At 32.3% G+C, this 22,185-nt stretch overlaps 2 protein-coding genes across 4 annotated transcripts; both read left to right on the top strand.

The window, feature by feature from the left end:
• The first annotated feature begins 560 nt into the window (after positions 1-560).
• On the top strand, positions 561-15,873 carry LOC130656612 (TNF receptor-associated factor 3-like). 3 transcript variants are annotated; one of them, XM_057459503.1, is made up of 8 exons: positions 604-824; positions 906-957; positions 1,946-2,050; positions 6,890-7,054; positions 9,168-9,242; positions 11,814-11,891; positions 13,509-14,039; positions 14,888-15,873. In XM_057459503.1, exons 1-8 carry the CDS (start codon positions 667-669, stop codon positions 14,891-14,893), a joined length of 1,170 nt encoding a protein of 389 aa, XP_057315486.1. In that variant the 5' UTR covers positions 604-666; the 3' UTR covers positions 14,894-15,873. The 3 variants fall into 3 exon arrangements, with proteins under 3 accessions (XP_057315485.1, XP_057315486.1, XP_057315487.1); XM_057459502.1 differs by lacking the exon at positions 14,888-15,873 and having other exon boundaries at positions 561-824; positions 13,509-14,803; XM_057459504.1 differs by lacking the exons at positions 906-957; positions 14,888-15,873 and having other exon boundaries at positions 688-824; positions 13,509-14,803.
• Positions 15,874-15,943: 70 nt separating this feature from the next.
• Positions 15,944-22,121, top strand: LOC130656613 (TNF receptor-associated factor 5-like). The gene is made up of 7 exons (XM_057459505.1): positions 15,944-16,172; positions 16,632-16,683; positions 16,822-16,926; positions 17,742-17,906; positions 18,833-18,907; positions 19,960-20,037; positions 20,304-22,121. Exons 1-7 carry the CDS (start codon positions 16,015-16,017, stop codon positions 20,913-20,915), a joined length of 1,245 nt encoding a protein of 414 aa, XP_057315488.1. The 5' UTR covers positions 15,944-16,014; the 3' UTR covers positions 20,916-22,121.
• Positions 22,122-22,185: the final 64 nt, after the last annotated feature.

The raw sequence follows: 22,185 nt of genomic DNA, 5'->3' as shown, positions 1-22,185 counted from the left end.
GTGATTGCTGTAGTATCCCACATGAAGGTTGTTTATTGGAAAAGAATTTCTCAGATCTTAAGTATGTATAGTCCATTTTGGATTTCTCATGTCCTCAATTGTCTTGCTTTGTGAGGACAGAATCAAAAAATGCTCTTATTTGCAGAACTTTTTGTATGTGATTGAGCAGTAGGTTTATCTCCGCTGTATCTTTAAACTCTAATGTGATAGGTGTTTGTCTCCACTTCTAATTTTTGATGTATAGTTTCAGTTGAAAATCTGTCAATAAAGGGGTATTATACACAGAAATGTTTCTGTTTGATTAATTGGTAATAAGATTGTTTAGTAAAAGCCAAATGCAACAGAGAAGTGTACATCACTAGTTGTATTGCAATAAATTTATTTATTTCACAAGTGTCAGACTTTATAGGCAATTGATGAATTGGAGGACAGACAAGGTGTGTTTCCAGTTAATCATAGCATGAGTAGTTGTTAGCCTGTGGAAAAATCTGCAGGAATATTTGCAACAGATTAAGGTCTGTCTTGCATATAGTTGGGCATCTCTATTTTGTGCATCTTTAGCATGAGATTAGACCCATGTGATGGATGATATATTAGTTGTTGTTTACTTATTAATTTTAATCTGACTTTATTTAAAAACAATTTTCAGCCTATAAAAAAACCACAATGTCTGGAGGATATGATTATGAACCAGTTGAAGATGTGAAACAAGACTTTTATTGTGTTATATGTTTAAACTTGTTAAAAGATGCGATGCAGTTAGAGTGTCAGCATGGAATGTGTAATTTTTGTCTGCAATCTTTGGCAAGAAGTTCAAAACAAAGGTAAAACAATCCTATTGTATTTAGTTAAAAATGTAATTTTCTACGTAAATACACAGAATTAGTTGTCTTGTTTTGTTTCAGAAATGTAGAATTTACATGTCCTAGTTGCAGGACACCCATAGATGAGAACAAAGTAAGTGTTTTATTGCTTCCTTGGTGTAGTTCCTTTGTTAATAATGTGCGCACTGACGAAGTTAAATTACAGACAATTAACATTGGGTTGTCTTTTTTGTTAAAAAAGTTTTACATTATTCCCACTCTTTTAAAGAAATTAAGAAAAACAATCTTATGATATGAAGAACAATAAATTTTAAACAGTTTTTGTTTTACAACCATTTTATTTCCTCCTTTGATTGAAATTAACAAATCGAGTTATAATAATGAAAAGATTGTTTTGATATTTACATTTGGAACATTCCAATTTTGCCTGACGCATTGTGCGCTTTACTTTTTGCTGAAATTGTTAGAAACTGAAAATTCTTTGAAAGTGTAAGAAATGAAAATTACAAGAAAAGCTTCTTTCTTAAATGTGTTAAGTAATTTTTATAAATATGTCTAAAATGTGTTTTTTGAGAAAGCAGCATAACACTACTTTGGTTTTCATAAGTCATACAACCAAGTGATAAAAAAATGGAATTTACAATTTAAGTTTTCTTTGCAAAATGATTAACAAAAAAACGCTTTTCGATTTGGGAATTGCAACCTGCTAATTTGCCTCCTTAATTAAGTGGTCTTTCCACTAGCTTATGTTATAAAGCTGTTGTCTGTCCATTAGCTAAATCTGGTGTGTTTGGGTTTAATAACAGGACATTTCTAGGGATTTTTCCACTAGCAAACAAATTTTAAGCTTAAGTAAGTGAATTATTTGTCGAAAAGCAGTTGCCTTTATTAAAGTTGTACATCTTTTTTTACAGTATTTCGTTGTTTTTTCTTTACTGTATAAAAAGACAGATTTTATAAGTAAAATATTATTACAAAAAATCTATGTTTTGTGCAACTAATTTGTTTTAATTTTAATGAATCAGAAAGTTTATTGTGAGTAAAACATTTTCAAAATATTGTAAATTAAAATTAGTATATACCAGAGTATACTAGCAGATTTATGTATTATAATTTTGTAGGTTCACCCTGTTGGAATGATTAACAGAGTGATCTTGTCATTAAAAGTCAAATGTGTAAATACAAGAGCAGGATGTGATTGGTGTGGTGAAGTTTCAAATATGAAAGTATGTAAGATACAAAAACTCTCTCTGTGTACATAAAAGCTAAAAGCACAAAGATATATTGTACTGCATATGTGACTCATACAGATACTTGTTTACATTTACATTGATTATATTTGCATCAATATGCCACATATTATGCCATTATTATAAAGCTTAAAGCAGCAGTTCTACGCTTATTAAACATTCTCCAATAAAATTTTACGTTGTGTTTAACCAAGATTTCTTCGTTGCAAATTTTTTCCCACCTTGCATAAAACCTTTAAAAATGTTTTCTTGCAGCAACATACACGACAATCATTTCTTTAAGTATAGACAAATCTATCCATAGTCGTTTATCCACAACAGATTTGATCAAATGAACTGCCTCAAATAGTTGTTGACTGTCTGTTTAACATATAATGGAATTTAAAACATTACGACCACATACTTCAGTCAGTAAATTTGATAACCAAGATGCTGCTTCTGCAGCTTCAACTTGAATCAGAGTTTCTGCAGCCATTGTACTCTTTACTACTCTTTGCAGGCGCTTTGACTGCCACATAATGGGTGATAGATTTCCACAGTTGTCTTTCAGAAATATTATATATCAGCCTTGGGATCCTCCGTTTCTAAGGTTTGCAAAGGATGCGTCATTGTAGACTTCAAGAGTCAAATTTTTCATAGTACCTTTAAACTGTAAAATAACATTTTCGTTTTTGGCTTTTACCAGAACTTTGTTGCCTTTCGATAAATCATCTATTGTGGCTTCCTTTACTGATGCTCCTAATTCACAGACTTCAAACATGATATCGGGTCTGGTCTGTCCACTTAACCAGCACAGCCGTCCTATTAAAGCTCTGAATTTCCTGATCTCATTTTCATGTAGTGGATAATTTTTCTTCCCCTTTCCTTCTTTTTCTATTTTAATAGGTTCAATTTCCCCAGCATACGCAATTTGGTTGATTTGAATAGTAAAATCACTGTGCTGGTTCAAGCTTAATCCAAGATAACAAAATATAGTTGAACAGATCCAACAAGAAACACTCTCCGTAAAGGTGTATAACATTTTCGATGAAATCCTCATTCCCATCCCAACAAAAATCATTAACATGTGTGGCCATTACTCCTGATAATTGTTGACCATAATGCAAGTAAAATATTGCAGGATCACTCTTGCTCACCGAGACATTAAGATTTATGAGCTCTTCTTTTACACGCAAATACCAACAGCGAGAAGCATCCACTAAACCATAAATGCATTTCTTAAGCTTCCACAAAGAATTTCCATTATCAGCTTCTTTTGGAGGTTTCAGGTAAACAGTTCTTTCAATTTCCTTTCCTTGTAAAAATACAGATTTGATATCAATAGAATTGCATCTCCAATTATTGTAAGCAATGAGGATGAGTATCAAACGCAAACTTTCCTTCAAGCAAGTTGGGGAGTCTTTTAAAATGTCATTTTCTGTCTCCTCGAAACCCCGTGCAACTAATCTGGCTTTCATCTTTTTCTCCCCATTCAGTATTTTCTCAGTCACGACCCATCTCACAGACAATGCCTGTTGTCCATGGTTTTCAACATTTTCATAAACCTTGTTCTTTTTCCATTTTTCTAATTCGTCAATTTTAGCATCCAAGACGTCTGAATCTGCAAATTTTACTTGCGAAAGAAGTACCTCTTCTGTGTTTATTGGCTGCCAACTTTCAATTTCCTCCTAATCAACAGACAACAATGAATTACTATCTACATCTCGTATATTCAAATAGGATTTATATTTTCCAGTTGCTTTACCACCTCTTGATATAATTTCCACATCTTTAACTGTATCACAGTCCTTGAACTTACACTTTGCAAATGATTTAGCTTTGGGTTTAACGGAACCATCAAACCACTTTTGGTCTTGTGTGTCAATGTTTGTTACCTCTAAGGAAAGTCGACTTATGCTACTGGTTAGATTATTTATATCATTTAAACTTTCATCAATTTCATCTGATGCAACTTGTCTCTCCTTTCTAATGACATCCCTTCTTTCTTGTTCATCACTTTGGAAGTTTTGCAAATCAATATCAGAATTTTCACCACTGTCATCACTATCTCCATCACCTACTATTTCTTCATTCACAGGATTATCGGTGTCGGTTAAAGATATTGGTTTACTTCTGCAACTTTCTATGGGAGTAGCATCAATCAGAGAAAAACCTTTTGTCTCTATGGATACGACAAGGGTGCACACGGACGTACGAACTGCCATGCTTTATTAAAACCTGTTTCCCATCTTGTCCTATGACACTACCTGGGCCTTTCCAAGCATTGCTTGTGTTTCTTTTATAAAATACCTTGTCCCCAGTTTCAAATCTATCATCACCTGACGTTCTTGTTTGATGCCTCAATGCTCTTCTAACCTTTTCCGCTGATTCACTTTGTATGAACTCCTTCCGTGCAGCGTTCATAGCATTTAGATTTATTACAACAATCTCACTGGTCGTCTTTCCTTCTAACTGGTAACTTCGCATTATCGCAGTTCGGAAGATTTGGGTTGAATCCAAAAACAAGTTGGTTGGGACTGTAGCCATTGACATTTCTCAGGGAATTTTTGGCACTCAGTGACCAGGCTACTGCCATGTCCAAATCGACTGTGACTTTATCCTCCATCATTTTGCTAACATTATAACCAAGAATAGCATTATGTCTTTCCACCAAACCGTTGCTCCAAGGGCTTTCTGCAGCTGTTGTGCATATTCTGATGTTGGCATTTTTACACATCGATACAAAATCCTTATTTGCAAATTCTCCGCCGTTATCGGCAAGAAATTTTTCAGCAGAACCAAATATGGAAATCTATATTTGAAAGATTCGTTTGATTATTTCTTCTTTCCTTTTTGTTTTGATGACGCACGAAGTACTGTAGCGAGTAAAATGGTCAACTAAATGCAAGAACCAAACCTTTGGCGAATCTGACCATTCTTTCAGATTTAATGCTACTGTTTCATTGAATCGTCTTGCCATTGGAAAACCTACAATCTGGGTTGGCTTTGGCTTTTTGTATTTCAAACAAATTTGGCAGGAATGCTCAAGCTCATCAAGATGGTTAAAGATCTCAACATCATTAATATTTGCATCTATCAGCAACTTTTTTAGTCTTGAACTATTAGGATGACTGAACTGGCGATGAAGTTTGACTGCAGCAGCCTTCTTCTGCAGTGGTGTTTTCTGTTGTAAAACATTACATATCGCAAGTGCTTCTTCTGTTATGTCTCCTTCTTTGAACTTTCAAACTCTTCCTATTGGAATACAGTAATGACCACAGGAACTGAAAGAAACTGGTATATCTGTGTTGAAGATAATTATTTTATCGTTGGCAAAGTCTATTCTAGTGTTTGCCTTTTTTATAGCTTCCTTGCTTAGCAATAAGGGTAATGGTATCTGTACCACATCTGTGGATAACATCACGCTTCGTCCAGCAATTATCGTAGGTAAGGTGACATTTTAAACAGATGTCACATGTTTACCACTTCCAAACTTGAATATTGTTGCACTTTTTCTTTCAATCACAGACCTTAACTCTCTATCATTCAATGTGTTCAGATAACATTGCAACCATTCTTTGCCACAAACTGTTTTGGTACATCCAGAGTCAAGTATCGCCATGCTTAAAGTTTCTCCAGCAAGATTTGTCATGCATTCTTCAATAAGGTTACCTGAACTTCATCTTGTGCTTGTTTTGTTTTGTTTTCCTGTCCCTGACGTGTATCTGAGCATGACTTTGCCCAGTGAAAAACTGATCCACAGATAGCACATCTACTAGGCTCACCATTTCTATCTAATGGGTTCAATCTTTTATTCACATCTGCAAATCTTTGGGTATATGTTCTTCTGTTATCTCTAAATCGACTTTGGGTTTTATTTTGTCTGTAAGTAGCTCCATAGTAAATGTCTTCAGTCTTCTCGATTTTGATATCATCACTACCTTGACCAGTCATAAAATTTGAAGGATCACTAAAAATCTTTTTTAGCTGCTCTTTGGCTTTGGTGTATTTTGGTTCTGTCAAAGTCGCTCTAATAAGCTGCTTATGACTTTCTGAAATATTTGAACTGTTAATGAAACGATAAGCTAAAACTCCTTTAGGTAATTCCATATCGTAATTCTTGAGCTTGTTGTATAGTCTTTCAAACTCAATAATATAATCATTCATTGTCATTGATGAAGGTCTACAAAAATTTTCAAACTTTTCATATGCTTCATAAGCTGAATGGTGCAAGTCCTTAAGATACAAGGAGTCTAACGTCTTCACAAGTTCCTTAACACCATCATCAGAACTTAAAACTTCAAGTTCCATCTCTTAAATTGCTTCTCGTTCTTGACCAGTCAAAGTCGAAAAAATAGCAGGTGCCTGCTTCTTCTTCTCCAGCGAAGTAAATAATTGCCATATCTGTACTTCTTTTTTCCAGTTCTCATAACACATATCAGTGTTATCACCAAGTGTCGGTAGGGCTTTGTAGTGTGCCATCTTAAACAGGTTAGTACACCCCCTGCTACCAGTGTTAAAAGGTGAAATATGTGTCTAACCTGATAATCCTTGTAGATCAACTTGAGTTTAAGGCAACAATCATTAAACACAACAGCAACACAACAGCGACACAACGTTGTACCAATGTATCAGATCTGCACCAAACAGAACTAAAACCCCATCCAACACTATTGTAATTAGTTTTACTGTCTAAACACGAACAGTAGATTAACACTTCATAAAAAAGGCAGTGAAAGAAAATATTACAGGGCAGTTTACCTTAGTAATTTATCATTTTTTTACTTTGTTTAGATTTTTTTTTGTGAGGGGGCTACAAATTAACTTGTATTTCAGGACCACCAGAACAACACTTGTGAATTTCAAAACGTTGTCTGCGATTCCAATGGATGTTCATTTAAAGCTCGAAAATTTGAAATGACATGTCACAAGAAGTCTTGCAACTTCAGGATGGTGCTATGTGATTATTGTCAAGAAAATAATGTGTACAATGATATACCGGTAGGTATAGGATACGGAAAAGTTTTAAATTTGTTGTCATTTAAACATTATGAACTTTGAACTTAAAGAATCCTGAACACGTCGTTCAACACAGGATGAAAATAAATAGGATCAGGCCTGGAAATTTATTTCGTTTCCGCGACGTTTCCGCGAATCAATAAAGACGGTAACGATAAATCGTTTCCCTTGGACAATATTTCAAATTATAATAATTTTATATTATAATATATATATTTTTATTATAATATTTTACTACTATGGAGAAGGTCTTGGGCGATTATGAAATGGTTCTCCACTTATTTATCGGCTTAAAGCTAATCGTTACCGTTGTTAATGTATTGTTTCCGCAAGGTCTACTTCACGGAAACAAAAAAACGTTTTGATCGTTTCCGTCAGCTTCAAATCATGGTAACGATGGATCATTTACCTAGACTCCACAAATTTCCAGGCCTGAGTGATGATTAAAATCAGCTTTTTTAAATCATTTTCCCCTCTGTGGGACAAAGCTACTGACATTGGAGTAACATTGCAGTAGCTGGGTCACTTTAAAGAAAGAGACTACTTTTTCCTGTTCCCTAACTAGACATTGTTTCTACCTAAACATAGCCTGAAGAATTATCAGCAAATTCAGCTAGCAAGCATATCCCTGGGACATGTGATTTTTACAATTATTTTAAGCAGGATTTGCCTATAAGTTGTCTGAATCTTCTTTCTGTAAAAAGTTTTTTTCGACGATAACCTTTAAGCAATTATATTAAAAAGTATTCATTATCATTCAGGTTAAACTTAACCAATCATGCGATTTTAATCTAAAAAACTTGGCTGGTGTATACCAAAAGAAAATAGAATTTTGATCCCTGTGACAGGTTAAAATTTTCCTATGGGCTAAAATTATTTGCATGTCTAGTAATAGTTTATCTTTGTTGTAGCATTATATTATTACTAGTTGATGTAGAAAAATCCACTTAGGCAGAAGGACAATGGAAAATAGGTTGCTTTACTTGCTTTGCTGATGTCAGCAGCGCATATACAAAAAAATTGTTGAAATTTAGTTCATTTGTTGCCTGTAATGCGTAGAGGTTAACACGCTGATCAAAATAATGTAAAGAATCATATGTTTCGACGAACGCATAAGGAGATATATGTTTTAAATTTTTGCTGACGACCTGCAAGGACCTGCAAAATACAAATAAAAATTTATTTAAGAAATTTGTATACCTGTTCCCTTCATCGTATAGATCTTGGTTTACTTTTGACAAACGGTTACAGAGATATTAGGGTTTGAAGGTTTTTTGATGACGTCATCAAACTGTCCATTCCGAAACGGATTTGGGGACCCAGGTTTGGGAAAATTACCCAAATTGGTCCTAGGCAGTCCACACAGTAAAAATTCATTGACATCACCACCTCGTTTCCAAGTTATTTGGCCTCAAAGTTTTAAGTGCACTTTAATGGCTTCATTAATTTAATATACTTTCCTTTGATGTTTACAGAACAATTTTATAGACTTTATTGAAGAAAATTATGAAAAATATAATCGACTTTGCAAAAGTGACAGACAGACAGATAGACGGAACTGGCATATTATTATAGAGATTACTAGTCGTTAAGCCTATGGAAAATTTTACTCAGGCAGATAAATGCAAAAGATAGGAAGTTTTAGGAGTTTTGATGATGTCAGCAGTACATGTACAAATACCTCTTGCATTTAATGTGAAGAGCTTGAAACTCTGATCAAAATAATGTATAGGATTATATGTTTTAGTGAACGTTTAAGGAGATGTAAGGGTTTCGCAATTTTGCTAATGTCAGCCAGGATCCACCAATGTACACAAAAAGTATTTTCTAAAATTTGTTTACCCATTGCCTGAATTGTGTAGAGTTTGAAACACTGATCAAGAAAATGTATAGGATGATGTTTAAATTCAAAAGGTTGAATTTAATCTAATTTATTGACATTGCAACGTAGCGTCAAAATAAGTAACAAAAAAGTTTCTCGCTTATTTCTAAGGTAAAAAGTGCATGTCACCATTGCCTCTCACAAACACACTGAATTTTCATATTATTATATGGATTTTATTATAGCTTTGGTGTTTTTGTATTTTTTATTTAGGCTCATCTTCGAACTTGTCCATGTTATCCTCTTATCTGTTCTAATGCTTGTGGTGAATCCATTCCTCGTAAAGATGTGAGTTTTGTTATTTTTTAAAAGCTAGATAACTAATTAGAAAATAGTAATAAAAAGCAGCATAAATTTTATTCTGCCCTATAGCTAATTTGATAATAACATGTAACTTGAAATATTCAGGTGTTTTTTGTGGTCTGTTATATTATGTTAGGAAAATTTTGGGAAAATTTTGGTAATAAGTTTTTACAATCTCCCCAGGTATAGCATCATAAATTTTTGCAAAAGTTTGAATCTAGCTTGTGTTGAAACATTACTAAACATTACACCAAAAAGTGTACAGAAAAAACTTTTCAATTTTTAAGGAGGAGGAAGAAGGCATTGTGCATTTTCGCCTTAAAATAGGGAGTTTATTTTTGAGAGAGCTGTTTTCCTTGCTAAACACAAATATGGTTAGTGAAAGCTTTTTTTTTAGTTAATCTAAAAGCGGTGTAACAAAAAGAAGCTAATGACTAACCGCATAGAAAACAGTACACTTGCAGTTCTGCCTGCTGATTAATAAAATGTAATACTTTTGCTTGCTTTCTACAATTTTAAAGTGTAATTATACCTTGTTAACGTTTTTTTAAATACAAAGAAATCTCTATAATAATATCCGTACTCTGTATGTTCTAAATAGTTCGGCCGAAGCTTTAATTCAGAACCCCTGCTGAATCTTATTTTTCCCAACTTTGTTTTGGGTCCTGCTGCTTAATTTGGAATTCTCACAGTACCCGATTTTTAACGATTCTGTTTGGGCTGCATGCGCGTACTAAGTAGACCAATCACAATTAATTAAATAAACAATGCAAGTTTTTAGCAGCCTTGATATACGGAGAATGGAACATACAATGGTTAAGGGCAACGCTGACAAAAGCTATTTTGGTTTAGCAGTGGTGGTTTTAGGTTGAGGTTTATAGGTCTGTTTTGCCCTTTTTGTCTTCTAATAGCTCTTTATTTTTTGTAATATTTGTTTATATATGTTAAATAAATTATAACATCAATTTTCTATTCATATATAAATCTTAAACAAACGAATTTTTAAATTTTCGCTAGAAAGGTAGATTTTGAGGAAGTATCCTAAAGCTAGCCAGCTATAGGTGGCTAGCTAATTTTTAGTGTCTTTAAGTTTGTTATATGAGCTTTTTATCCTAGCTAAGATTATTTCTTTTGGGATGGTTTTTTGACCAAATGCAGTTTAACTGCAACAAAATTCCCAGTCAATAATTCCTATGTTAAATGCAGTTAGGTAGCTACAACTGTTACTGTAATATAAACTTTGGCAACCCTCTAAGTTTATTGATTTAACGAGACACCAGGGTTTATTTTTTGCCTATTAATTTTGTCACAACAGGTTAACTTCACAGAAATTTATTGCACAAAATAAAATTGCTGATTGTTTGTTTTAGCTGGACGGGTGTGACCTGCGCTTTCTTGTGTTTTTATTTAATAAACATACGTTGAACTTTCAGGGGGCAAATAAACAAAATGCTGGCTCACTGTTTTTACTATGATGAGGTGATGATGGAACATGGTGTATTCTGATGTTTAACGGTTGGAAGTCTTTATGACTGTGAGCGCTCCACTGAATTTATGACTTACTGTATTTCTGTGGTAAAGTACTCCACTTGGATGTGTGGCACAGTTTACAGCTTTTATTATGTGCGTTCAAGGCTGGGTCACACAGTTACAGCTTAACCTGGTGTTTCAACGCCAGGTCCCCTGACTAGTCTACATAATTATTTTAAGGGTAGTAGCTACCTATAGTGACCAGAAGATCCCTTGAGTTACCCTAGCATGAATCACCTGCAAACCTATTTTAGGCCATTTATCTTCTTTACTGAACGACTTAAACATTGACCATCATTAAAGCTTGGTTTGTGTTTATATTATATTATATTATATCATAGAAAGTGTATTATTTTCAAATTTTTAACTGTGAAAAAAATGCTCGCGTGAGAATTATTTTAAATCTTTTTTTCCATTCTTGAAAGAGAAAAATGTTACGCAACAATCGTATGCAAAGAATGTTTCGGAATTGCTAATTTGCAAATTATTTTTTGTGACAAGCTCTTGAGGGACCAGTTTTATTTTTGATAGAATTTAAACAGATGCTACTCTGAATAAATCTTCTGTACATTCTAATATAGATAAAAAATAACACAACTCTTCATGACGTTTCGTCGTTCATTGGCCATTTTTAAGTACATAAGTAAGCACATAACAATTACAATGTGTTCATATACAATATGGTACAATCATAAACTTATCCTAAGGTGGGAGTCATTTATCTAAAAATAGAAAAAATAGCATAGACATAATATTCTATTGAAAATTGGCTTGTCCCTACGGATCAACAGACTCTCCTTTGACTCCAAATCGAAATTATTAGTAGCGTTGGAGAGTAAAATAAAATGTTAGTAAGCAAAAGTGAAATCTGGTTGTAAATGTATTTCTTAAATATGGGGGGTGTATAAAAGGTACAACCTTATCACACAAAAAACAAAAGTGACAAATATTTTTGTGGGTAGCAAACTGTTACTTGAATAACACATCAATAAGTGGATAAGCAATGAGTGGACTTTACAATTTTAGATGATAAGCCATTTGCAAGATAGATGTCCTCTTCGTCTTGTTGACTGCACTTTCAAACAAGCTGGATGTGATATTGTGGTAAGTCTAATACAAAATAAAATTTATTGTAATGCTTACTGTCTGTGAGCTAACATTGTAGCTGGGAGCAGTGGTGAGTTCCTCTGGATCTTTCTATGGGTTACAACTACTCCCATAAAAGGTCAGCCCCTAGTTGTTGAGTATTATATGCTAATAAATGTTATTGTACATTCATATTATTATTTAAAATGGTATTAAAATATACACCAATCACCAATCTTTTGATTCTTACTAAAAATATTTGCTTACGTTAATATTACTGTTACGAATTGCTAACTTAGACACATGGTTTAAACGTATTATATGTTCTTAACATTTTCATATCCTCATTCAAAAATGAATTCCACAGCTGGGATCCTCTATGTCGGATTGAAAAAGAACTAGATTTAATAATATATAATAATCAAATTTTGTGAGTAAACATATAGGGCCTATACAAGCTTACCCAGAAAATGTTATTGCAAACCAAGTTGCAGATCCCAAATTATTGGTTCATAGGAAATTTTTTTAGAGGCCTGGGACGATCAAACGAGTGTCATTTTAGCAAAAAGAATTATGTTAATTCACCTTTATAATATCTATGTATAAATAAAGTTTGAATGCACATTCCTTAACAGATCTAAAATTACTGATGACAGAAAATGTCAATTGCTATTACTTAAATATGACATCATAATTTATGCAACATAAATCTGAAATTCTTTAAATGTGAATATCTTGAGAATGAACAGAGCTTTTTAAAAAATTTAAAAAAACTTGTTAAACAACTTTTTAAGCTCTATAATATAAGTCCAACATCATTTTATACCTCGGGTTCCCTTTAAGTATTTGTTTGTTCCACAAGTAGTAGACTCTACTTACAACTTATTTGTATACTAGCTGAAGTTCCTAGTTGTGCACATGAACAGGTTTTACATTATGCCTGTTTCCAATTCCAAAACAGAAGTGCAGTGTAAAGGGGCAAAATAATTTAGTTACTACGTTTAAATCTTTTACCATAAAATTAATTTTTCAAAATTGTATTAGTTGAAGGGTTAGGTATATTTTTATAGTTTTTAGGCCCATTAATGTTCTGTTTTGTTAACCTTCTTGTTTTTGCAAGCAAGCAATTCAGGCATTTTGATTGGCTTAGTGCTGTTGACGATGGGCCGATACGGAGCAGTATTGCCTGTCACCAAGAAAAGTGGTAACTTAAATGTAAACGAGCACATAAAAACAAATTTCAAAAGTCACTGGAAATGATTTTATATCTAACTTCTACAATACATTAACCAATAAAAAACTTTTCATAAAACAATGTAAAGTTTTACTGTTAAAGTACTCATATTTAGTGTCATTAATCTGTTGGAAACTTCTTCAGAATACCTGGTTAACTACCTAGCTACACTCTCTATGAATCCACTAAACATAGCGTATTATTAGATTAGAAAAAAACCCAAAACTTTTTGTTTTTATTTAACTTAAATGGTTAACAAACACGATAATACACAATTACCTCGTGCTGTATTAAATACAGCCTGTGGTAATCAGTTATTATTGTGTTAAGAGTTCGCTTCAGTATGGCAAACAAAAAAATATTTAGGGATAGCTTCTGTTGTTATCCATTTTTATTTTGAGGTGACTGCAAGTGAAATAAACAATCATGTGTCAAATGCACTTCACGATCACTTAAACTTGGTTTTCAAGCATTCTCTTGAGATGAAACTCGTCATAGAACTTTCACAAAAGGAGGCAACAGATGCGAAACATCAACTTGCAGAGACACAAAACAGACTTGATGCTACACAAAAAGAATTCAAGGTTATGCAGGAAAACCTTAGTGCCATCAAAACAGAGGCGACAGATGCAAAACATCAACTCGCAGAGACACAAAACAGACTTGATGCTACACAAAAGGAATTCAAGGTTATGCAGGAAAACCTTAGTGCCACTAAAATGGAGGCGGCAGATGCAAAACATCAACTCGCAGAGACACAAAACAGACTTGATGCTACACAAAAAGAATTCAAGGTTATGCAGGAAAACCTTAGTGCCATCAAAATAGAGGCAAAATATGCAAAACATCAACTAGAGACACAAAACAGACTTGATGCTACACAAACAAAATCCAAGGTTATGCAGGAAAACCTTAGTGCCACCAAAAGAGAGGTAACAGATGCGAAATTTAAACTCTCTGCAACACAGTATGAACGCAGAGTGACACAAAGTAGGCCCCCGCCCCCGCCCCCGCCCCCGCCCCCGCCCATGCTACGATCCCGAAGGTGATTTTTTGATGATGAATTAACAAGCAGATAGGCCTCAGTTTATGAAATTCGCTTTTATTTAAAGTTTGCTATATTTCAATTGCTATGTTTAAAATATAGAAGCTCTGTCAGCAAAATAAAAAGTTTGATTTGGGGAAGAAACAAAGACATCACAACCAGCTGTATTCTTTATTACAAAGTTTTTTACCAACTGCCAAAATTTCACCTTAGTGCTATCTGAAATGCCCAATCAATAAAAATACTTGTATTTCCAAATAAAAAGATTGGACATATATTAACGAATTATAGTTAAGAAATCCACATTACAATTTCTTGCAGTAAACTGATTGCCAATTTAAGTTAATTGGTAATCAAAAAAACGTGAGATAAGTTCCTTGTTGAATAAAAAATTTTGTTGTGCACCTTTTTTTAAATTTAATTGGGCATTGCTTTTTCTCATTGTATTGTAGTGTTTTTGTAACAAATTTTGACTTGGAAATGGGTGCGTAAACAATATCTAAAATTTAAAATATTTTCTGGATTATTAATTTACGCTTTAAATAATTTTTCATTTTGTGTTTATATATCTGTTTCTCCCAGGAGTGTGATAACTTTTATAGTTGCTTTTTGGTTTTGTTTATATTTTACACACTTTTTTATAAGAATATACTCTATAAGAATATCGAGGCTGAGAAATGAGTTAAAAATTAGGAATATACTAAGAATATACCCAGGCTCGACCTTTTGTTTTAGATATGAAAATTGGTGTGATGCACAAATTTTGATTAGAAGTTTAATTTGTTATGCTGTATGTTTATTTTCTTGTCAGCTCACCTGTTTTTTACACTTTGTTTAATTATTTTCACACATTTTTTAACCTTTACAATAGTAGTAATTATAAGAATATTTTTAAGAATTTTTGAGGCTGAGATTTCTTAAAAAGTTAAGAATACTGAGGCTGAAACGAAAAAACACTATTCTTATAAAAAAAGCCTGTAATTCTGCCTCCCTTTTCCTCATTCCATCCTTTGAAAGGTCTATGATACTATCCTCTAGCCCAAGTTTATCAAAGCACTTCTCAGCGAACAGCATATATGTGTTCCTTTTTAGTGATTTGTTCTAGTCCATTATGGCCATTATTGCTAGTCAGCCAGTTTTCTTTTGTGGATCTTTATTTTTTTCCACCATTACACATGTCCTGTTTCTCCTCTACTACCATCTTTTTAAAAACTTTTCCTGCAATAGTTGTAAAAAATATCCCCCTTCTATATGCACCGCCTTTTTTTCTGATGTTTTCTCACAGTTGATGTATCTCCAGCATTTTTAATATTTCTTTCCTTACTATTCATATTGACCTCCCTTTTTCCTCTCCCCCTTTTTTTATAATTTTATTGCACCATCCTTCTCAATTTTCTAATAACTACAGTTTCTACAGTTACTTTCTTAGTTTCCATTGGGTGTTGTGTTTCTGTCTTTAACTTTTTTCCTCACTTTTTGTTCAATTTACATTTCCGCTGTTTGTCTTGTTGGTTTTCCAGCTAAGCGTTGCCTATATACTTCTTATATTTTTAAGGTCTGATCTTATCTCACCTTCTTCATCTCTAATTTCTTTTTTTGGTCCTTTTCTGTTTCCATTCAATTTTCTTCTGAATTCCTAAAAACTTCCTTCTTTCATATCCCTCCATTAATACAATTAATTTTTAATTAATTAATTAATTAATTTTCCGCAATTAATAAATATAATTTTTTCAGATATTTTGTATTTTAAATAGTCAGTTGTAAGAGTTTTTGTTCTTTTAGATAACCGTTTAATTCATAAAAGCCTAATATTTTGCAGTATTATTAATAATAATAGCAAAACAAGTATATATTATTTCAAAATGTCTGGAGGTTACGATTACGAAGTTGTTGAAGATGTGAAACCAGATTTGTATTGCGTCATATGTCTAAACTTGATGAAAGATGCTATGCAGTTGGAATGTCCTCATGGAATGTGTAATTTCTGTTTCCAGTCTCTTTCTAAGAGCTCAAAGGACAGGTTAGGATTATCATTGGTTTTTATTTGTTTTTTTACAAGTCCTATTCACAATTTTCCTTGCTTAGAACAAAAAGATTTAAAACAAAAAAGTAAACAAAACAATGACGTTGTTACATTTAAATGAAACTTGGGTGCCCTGAAAATTATGACCTTGGGGACAAATAGTGAGGTCCAATAACTCATTGCTTAATGATAGGAAAAATGTGTAAAATAATAACAGAGAAATGAGTTAAAATGTACCCTGCCTGTAAAAGTTGTATATTTTTCAAAATATAGAATTTCTTTTAAAAAATATTAAATATAAAAACTATCATTCCTTTTCCCTTTAGTTTTTATTGAAAGAAAATATACAAAATCAATGATTTACTTGGTCACTTTTTTTAGGTTGAAAGATTTGTAACTGTACTTTGCACGTCTATCTTTGTACAATAACCCATGCATATTTTTCTCTTACTTTAGGAATGTGGAGTTTTTATGTCCAAACTGCAGAGCGCCTATCGATGAGTATAAAGTACGTGTTTGATTATACTTGCTCATGATTGGTCTTCCTCATCTATTTTCTTGATAAAATGTAAACAGTCAGTATGCATGCTAGGAAAAGAATGTATTTATGTTATTGTGATGTTTTTCATACATAAAATGTTTGTAGGTACGCCCTGCTGGTATGGTGAACAGGATGATATTGTCAGTAAAAGTTAAATGTGTTAACACCAAAGCTGGATGTGAATGGACTGGTGAAGTTTCAAATATGAAGGTGTGTTATTGATAAGCTTTGAGTAGTTAATGTATCCAAACAGTAATTGGTTTAATAAGTTAAATAACTACTGTTAATCCTGAACGTTAGATTTCCAAGTGCTGCTGAGATGATGGGTCAAGTACTTGAGTGGATTGCTTAACCAACAATACTACTGATCCAATGCTAATAATTGCTTTCTTTGTTGCAAAAGTAGAATTCAGACGTATTTGCTTGAACTTATTGTGTGTTGCTCACAAATCCATTCAGAAAATCTTGTGAAAAATGTTTGTGTTATTTTTAATCATTTTAAATTTCTAACCTTCCTTGATGAAGTTTTTTTAATGAGCAGTTGCATAAGTAGGACTTTTTTTATGGAATGTCAGTTTTTTTGAAATTTCTTTTATATGTAAATAACATGATGTGAACAACTGATGTAAATAATAAGGGCTTATCATTTTGACAATATTGTATTCTTAGCATCATTTTATATTGAATCTTGACTAAAATTTACAATAATCCTTCTGTTAAAAAAAAAGTGCTCTCTGAATTTTTCTCATGTTCTTAACGTGCCCTTTCCAATGTAATATGTCTTAATTTAAAACACTTCACGATTGAGCCTTTTTTGAAATGTGATTGTATAATTTTACAGTTTTATAGAAATCTTTAGAGTAAAGTTCCTGCTTATTTGTTTTATGACATTGAGAAAATTTTTGTGTTTTGATTTTTCTTGTGTAGTTGACGTTTTGTATTCTAGATGCAGATTCCCACTCTTTTCATAACACACAGCAGTTTTGTAGTGTCTTTGCAGGCAAGACTATTCTCTGTATGTTTAGGACCATCAAAACAATTTTTGTGAGTATCAAAACATTACTTGTGATTTTGAGGGATGCAATTTGGAAGTTCGAAAGGCGGATATATTAGAACACAAGAAGTCTTGCAACTTCAGACGGGTGTTATGTGATTATTGTCAAGAAAGTCATGTGTACAATGATATACCGGTATGTGTAACTTAAATAAATGAAGAATAGTAAGGGCTTGGTTGCACATGCTCAAAAAGAAACTGGCATCAACATGAGATTTTTAGCTAAGTTTAAAATTTGGCACACTGTATAACGAATATGCCAGCTAGCTAACAAAAATTCTACTTCAGCTAAGAAAAAGGAGCTTATTTTCATGCTATACGTATTGCAATAAATGTTATATGCTGGGAAACCCAATGTTTATTTCCCCTTTCGCAATTTAAAGCGAATTTTTTTAGTATATGCAGGCAACTCTTTTGATTCTATTTTATCAAAGCGCTTGGGTTAATTTTAGATTATTTTTAAATTTTGCAAAATTTAAAACAATCTGACATGATATCAATTTAACCAATGACTTAATTTTTTCAACAAATAATTTGAAATCAATAAAAAAGTCAAAGAAAAAAAGACATAGGAGTAAAAAATATGTGTTGAGTTTTGGTAAACAATATCTAGAACTTTAATCTATTTTAAGCACGCGTCTCTCAAATTAAACTTTAAAAAAGATTATTTTCGCTCTACTAAAATAGTTTAGGTACTAATCTGGTATCTCAAAAATACGAAAAACTTTTCCATGTATTTGTTTATTGACCACCAAGACATGTAAACACATTTAAACACATAAGCTGTACCAATTGCATTTACCAAGTTTATTGCCAAAAAACTAATTAATCAAGTTGGGAGAATTTCAGACTTGATCAATAATTCAATATTTCAAGAACTCCCAGAGCATTTTAAGCTTCTAATTGATTAAGCCTCTAGACACTCTAGCCCCTAGACTAGCCACTTATGTGTTTAACAGGTACGATAGAAATATTAATTTTTTTTGAGTAAACAAGAAAAGTCTATCGGATTTGTCATTTTAAAGTTTTATTTGTATTGATCACATTTTGTTTATATTGTAGACTCATTTACGAACTTGCCTACTTTATCCTGTTATCTGTGCTAATGCTTGTGGTGAAATCATTCCCCGTAACGAGGTATTCTGCCACTTTTTTTTACGTTTTAAGTTGTTATAAGAAAGAGTACAAAATGTTAAAGAGGTTTGAAAAAATAATTTCACTTCTTACAAATGTTTTACTTTTCAGGTTTTGCTTGCTTTTAATATTGTTCTGCATGAATCTAGTTTGCGTAAGAAGTATTGTGTAAATGTGTCATAGATATCTTCAATGTTATGTTTGCCATGCTTCTTCCGTGTACAACACTATGAATTTCACCTATAAATTTTTTTACAAGCACACGTTCTCTTTATTTTGCGATACTAAGAGGTTGCTAAGCATGATATTCAACTTTTACAAGATTTCAGCGTGCTACAGCATCTCAGTGATGTCTTAATTGTTGTTTGTTAGGGCCCGTAGCGATTATGCTTAACTATATTTTTGCGCTTTAACCTTATCATTTTGTTCGGAAAAATACATTATTTTTGAAAATATTTTTTATAGATTTGCTTGTTATATTATCCAGGTTTAAGCCTTGATTTCTTAACGTAACAAATTTTCAGCTTAACCAGTTCCTTAGGTTTTTACCAAAATCAGAAGCTTGGATTTGCTTTTAAAAAACTTGCAAATATAAATTTTAAACTATTTTAAATCAAATGGAGTTATAACATTATAAGTAAAGAGTATCAATGTTTGCATAATATGTCTACAATAAGGAGTTGAAATTGAGTTTTTTTATCTTTAGTCAAAGCTTTTTTTTTAAAAAAAACAAGATTGAACTTCTGGCACAAGAAAACTATGGCCATTTTGTTAAATTTGGTAATTCATGACTTCTAGTTGTTTAAGATTTTTATATTTTATCCGAGAAATTTATAATATGGTTGACAAAATTTTTTATGTAGAACTTTTATTTACCTGGTCTAATTTCTGTCGCTTGAATCAAGCATATCTATTCTAGAAAAAAAATTAGTAGTAGAAGTTAATAAGGTTTTAGAAATGATTATTTTTATATATAGTTATTTTTATGTAGTTGCTGCTTTATAGTTTGCATTATGTATTTGACTTTCATTATTTTTTATACCTATTTGTTTTAGATTGCTGATCATTATAGTAATGAATGTTTTTGTCGTCCTGTCGACTGCATGTTCAAACATCTGGGCTGCGATGTTCAGGTATTAATTTTCGATTCAGCCATTAGTCAACTTGAAAAGAATTAAATAACAGAACGATTTTGACAAAAAGCTTTTTTTGGTGTAAGTTAATTGCTTTTTAAAGTATTGTAACTATTCAGAAATGTTTTGTGTTATGAATACTACAGGTCCTCCATTTCGAATATTCACTAAGAATTAACAAAAAAAGCTTATAAATACACAAAAACCAAAAAAGGAGTTTTCAGTTTTTTGGGAGTTCAGTAATTTGAGGGTGTTTTACTTTAAAGGTGGCAGCTGGTGAATTAGACAAACATATGTCGACAGCATTGCAAAACCATTTAAGCTTGGTGATGAAGGATTCGCTCGAAACTAAGCACGAATTAAAAGAAACACAGAAGAAATTAATGGCTGCTGAAGCTGAATTGGTTGAAGTTAAAAAAGAATTACACCATAGTGTGGACAGCATGAAAGAACAGTTCACAAATGGAATTAGTTATCGTGATTGCCTTAAAAATAAGATTGATATAGATGATAGCGTCATAAGCAATAGCATAGTAGGAATGCTGGAAAAAGAATACAATTCCACTTTCAATGAATTAAAATTGGCAAGGTCAATGAAGGATACTGATTATTACTCATCCTTGATTATTACAGAGTATCAAAATCTGGACATTGAAAAATATTTAATAGATGTTGAAAATTCGTTTAATAAAGAAAGGCTTTCTCAAGTTTTTCTTGATGCTTGGAAAAGTTATATTAGAAACAGAATACTAATCCGTGCATCATTTCACCATGTGAACAGAACACAAAAACTAATAAACTATGCTGTAGAGCAACTGAGGATACCAAAGTACGTGTTTAATAACAATATAGTTGTTGAGGTTGAGGCCCCTAAGTAAAAAAGAGAATTCCTTTTTAATTTTGTAACACATTTAAATGTAAGAAAATACAAAAAAAATTCGGTAAATGCCTACAAGACTGTATTTACTGTGTAGTTTTGTTAAGTGCAGAAAGATACTTTGGTGAATGCAAAAAAATTGTAAGAATTATGCATTCCTGAATCTTTTTAACAAATTTGTCACTTGAAGAAGAAAAGGAAATGAAAAAATTTCCATTTCCTTCTTGACAAGCAATGCTTGCAAACTAGGGAATCTTTTTTTTTTTGAGTTCATAAATTTGACTAAAATTCTGAAATTTGCAAAACTTTCTGTACTTAAAGTATCAACAGTTTTAATGTACAAATTTTGTGACTTCAAAAAATTGTCATTAACTATTGTGTGGCAAGCTGTGCTAAGGAGGGAAGTTATTTTTCAAAACAGCATTCATAAATTGACTTATTAATACAATGACTGGTAGCCTCGTAGCAGAGCACTCTTTTCCAGGGCTGAAACTCTTGGGACCAAATGTTGGCTGAGCCATGTCATCCTAGTATCGATTCTTTCTGCTTAGTGTTTAGCATTAGAACAGGATTGATATGTTGTCGTCTATTGCACAGCTTTTGTAGCTCTAACAGGAGGTTTAAATGCACTAGGACCCCCTACACAGGATCCTCGATGATATGAACCAAAGATACTATCCAGATTAAATAATTTCTATAATGATAGCTATTTATATGTGCATTAGTGTTTAGTTACATGTATTTTTCTTATACCATTCCAAATTTTGTCATAATTTTTGTAAATTTGTTATTAATTTTAAAAATGTAAACTGTTTTTGATTTTGCTATCAGTTTGCTCAATTAATGTTATTGTTTCTAAATAAATCAAAAACTTTTTTATAATGTTTTTTCAAATTTGTTTTTTTTTTTAGAAAATATTGTAATATCGAGTGTAATCGCTTTTCTTATAAAATATCACTAACATTAGGAGCTTACCAGTTGTCTTTATGGATTTTAGCGTTTGGACAGTAGTAATGGTGAAGCAGGATGGGGTCATAGCCTTTGAGCCTGGAAATTTATGACTAACAGGCCTTTGTGATATGCTTTTTAAGAGTGTACTCTTAGTGTATTTATTTATTTTGTTGTATTATTTTTTCCTAATATGCTGTACCTTTAATAGCAAGGCTGTATGAAAATCATTTTTCTTGAATATCAAGTTTTACTTGAATTTAAAAGTACTTGCCTTGCCACATCCCATAATGTTAAATGCTTATTTTAAGCAGTTTATGTGA

This window comes from Hydractinia symbiolongicarpus, chromosome 9, assembly GCF_029227915.1.
Source record: "Hydractinia symbiolongicarpus strain clone_291-10 chromosome 9, HSymV2.1, whole genome shotgun sequence".
NCBI classification, from domain to species: domain Eukaryota; kingdom Metazoa; phylum Cnidaria; class Hydrozoa; order Anthoathecata; family Hydractiniidae; genus Hydractinia; species Hydractinia symbiolongicarpus.
This window is presented reverse-complemented; position numbering and strand designations above follow the sequence as displayed.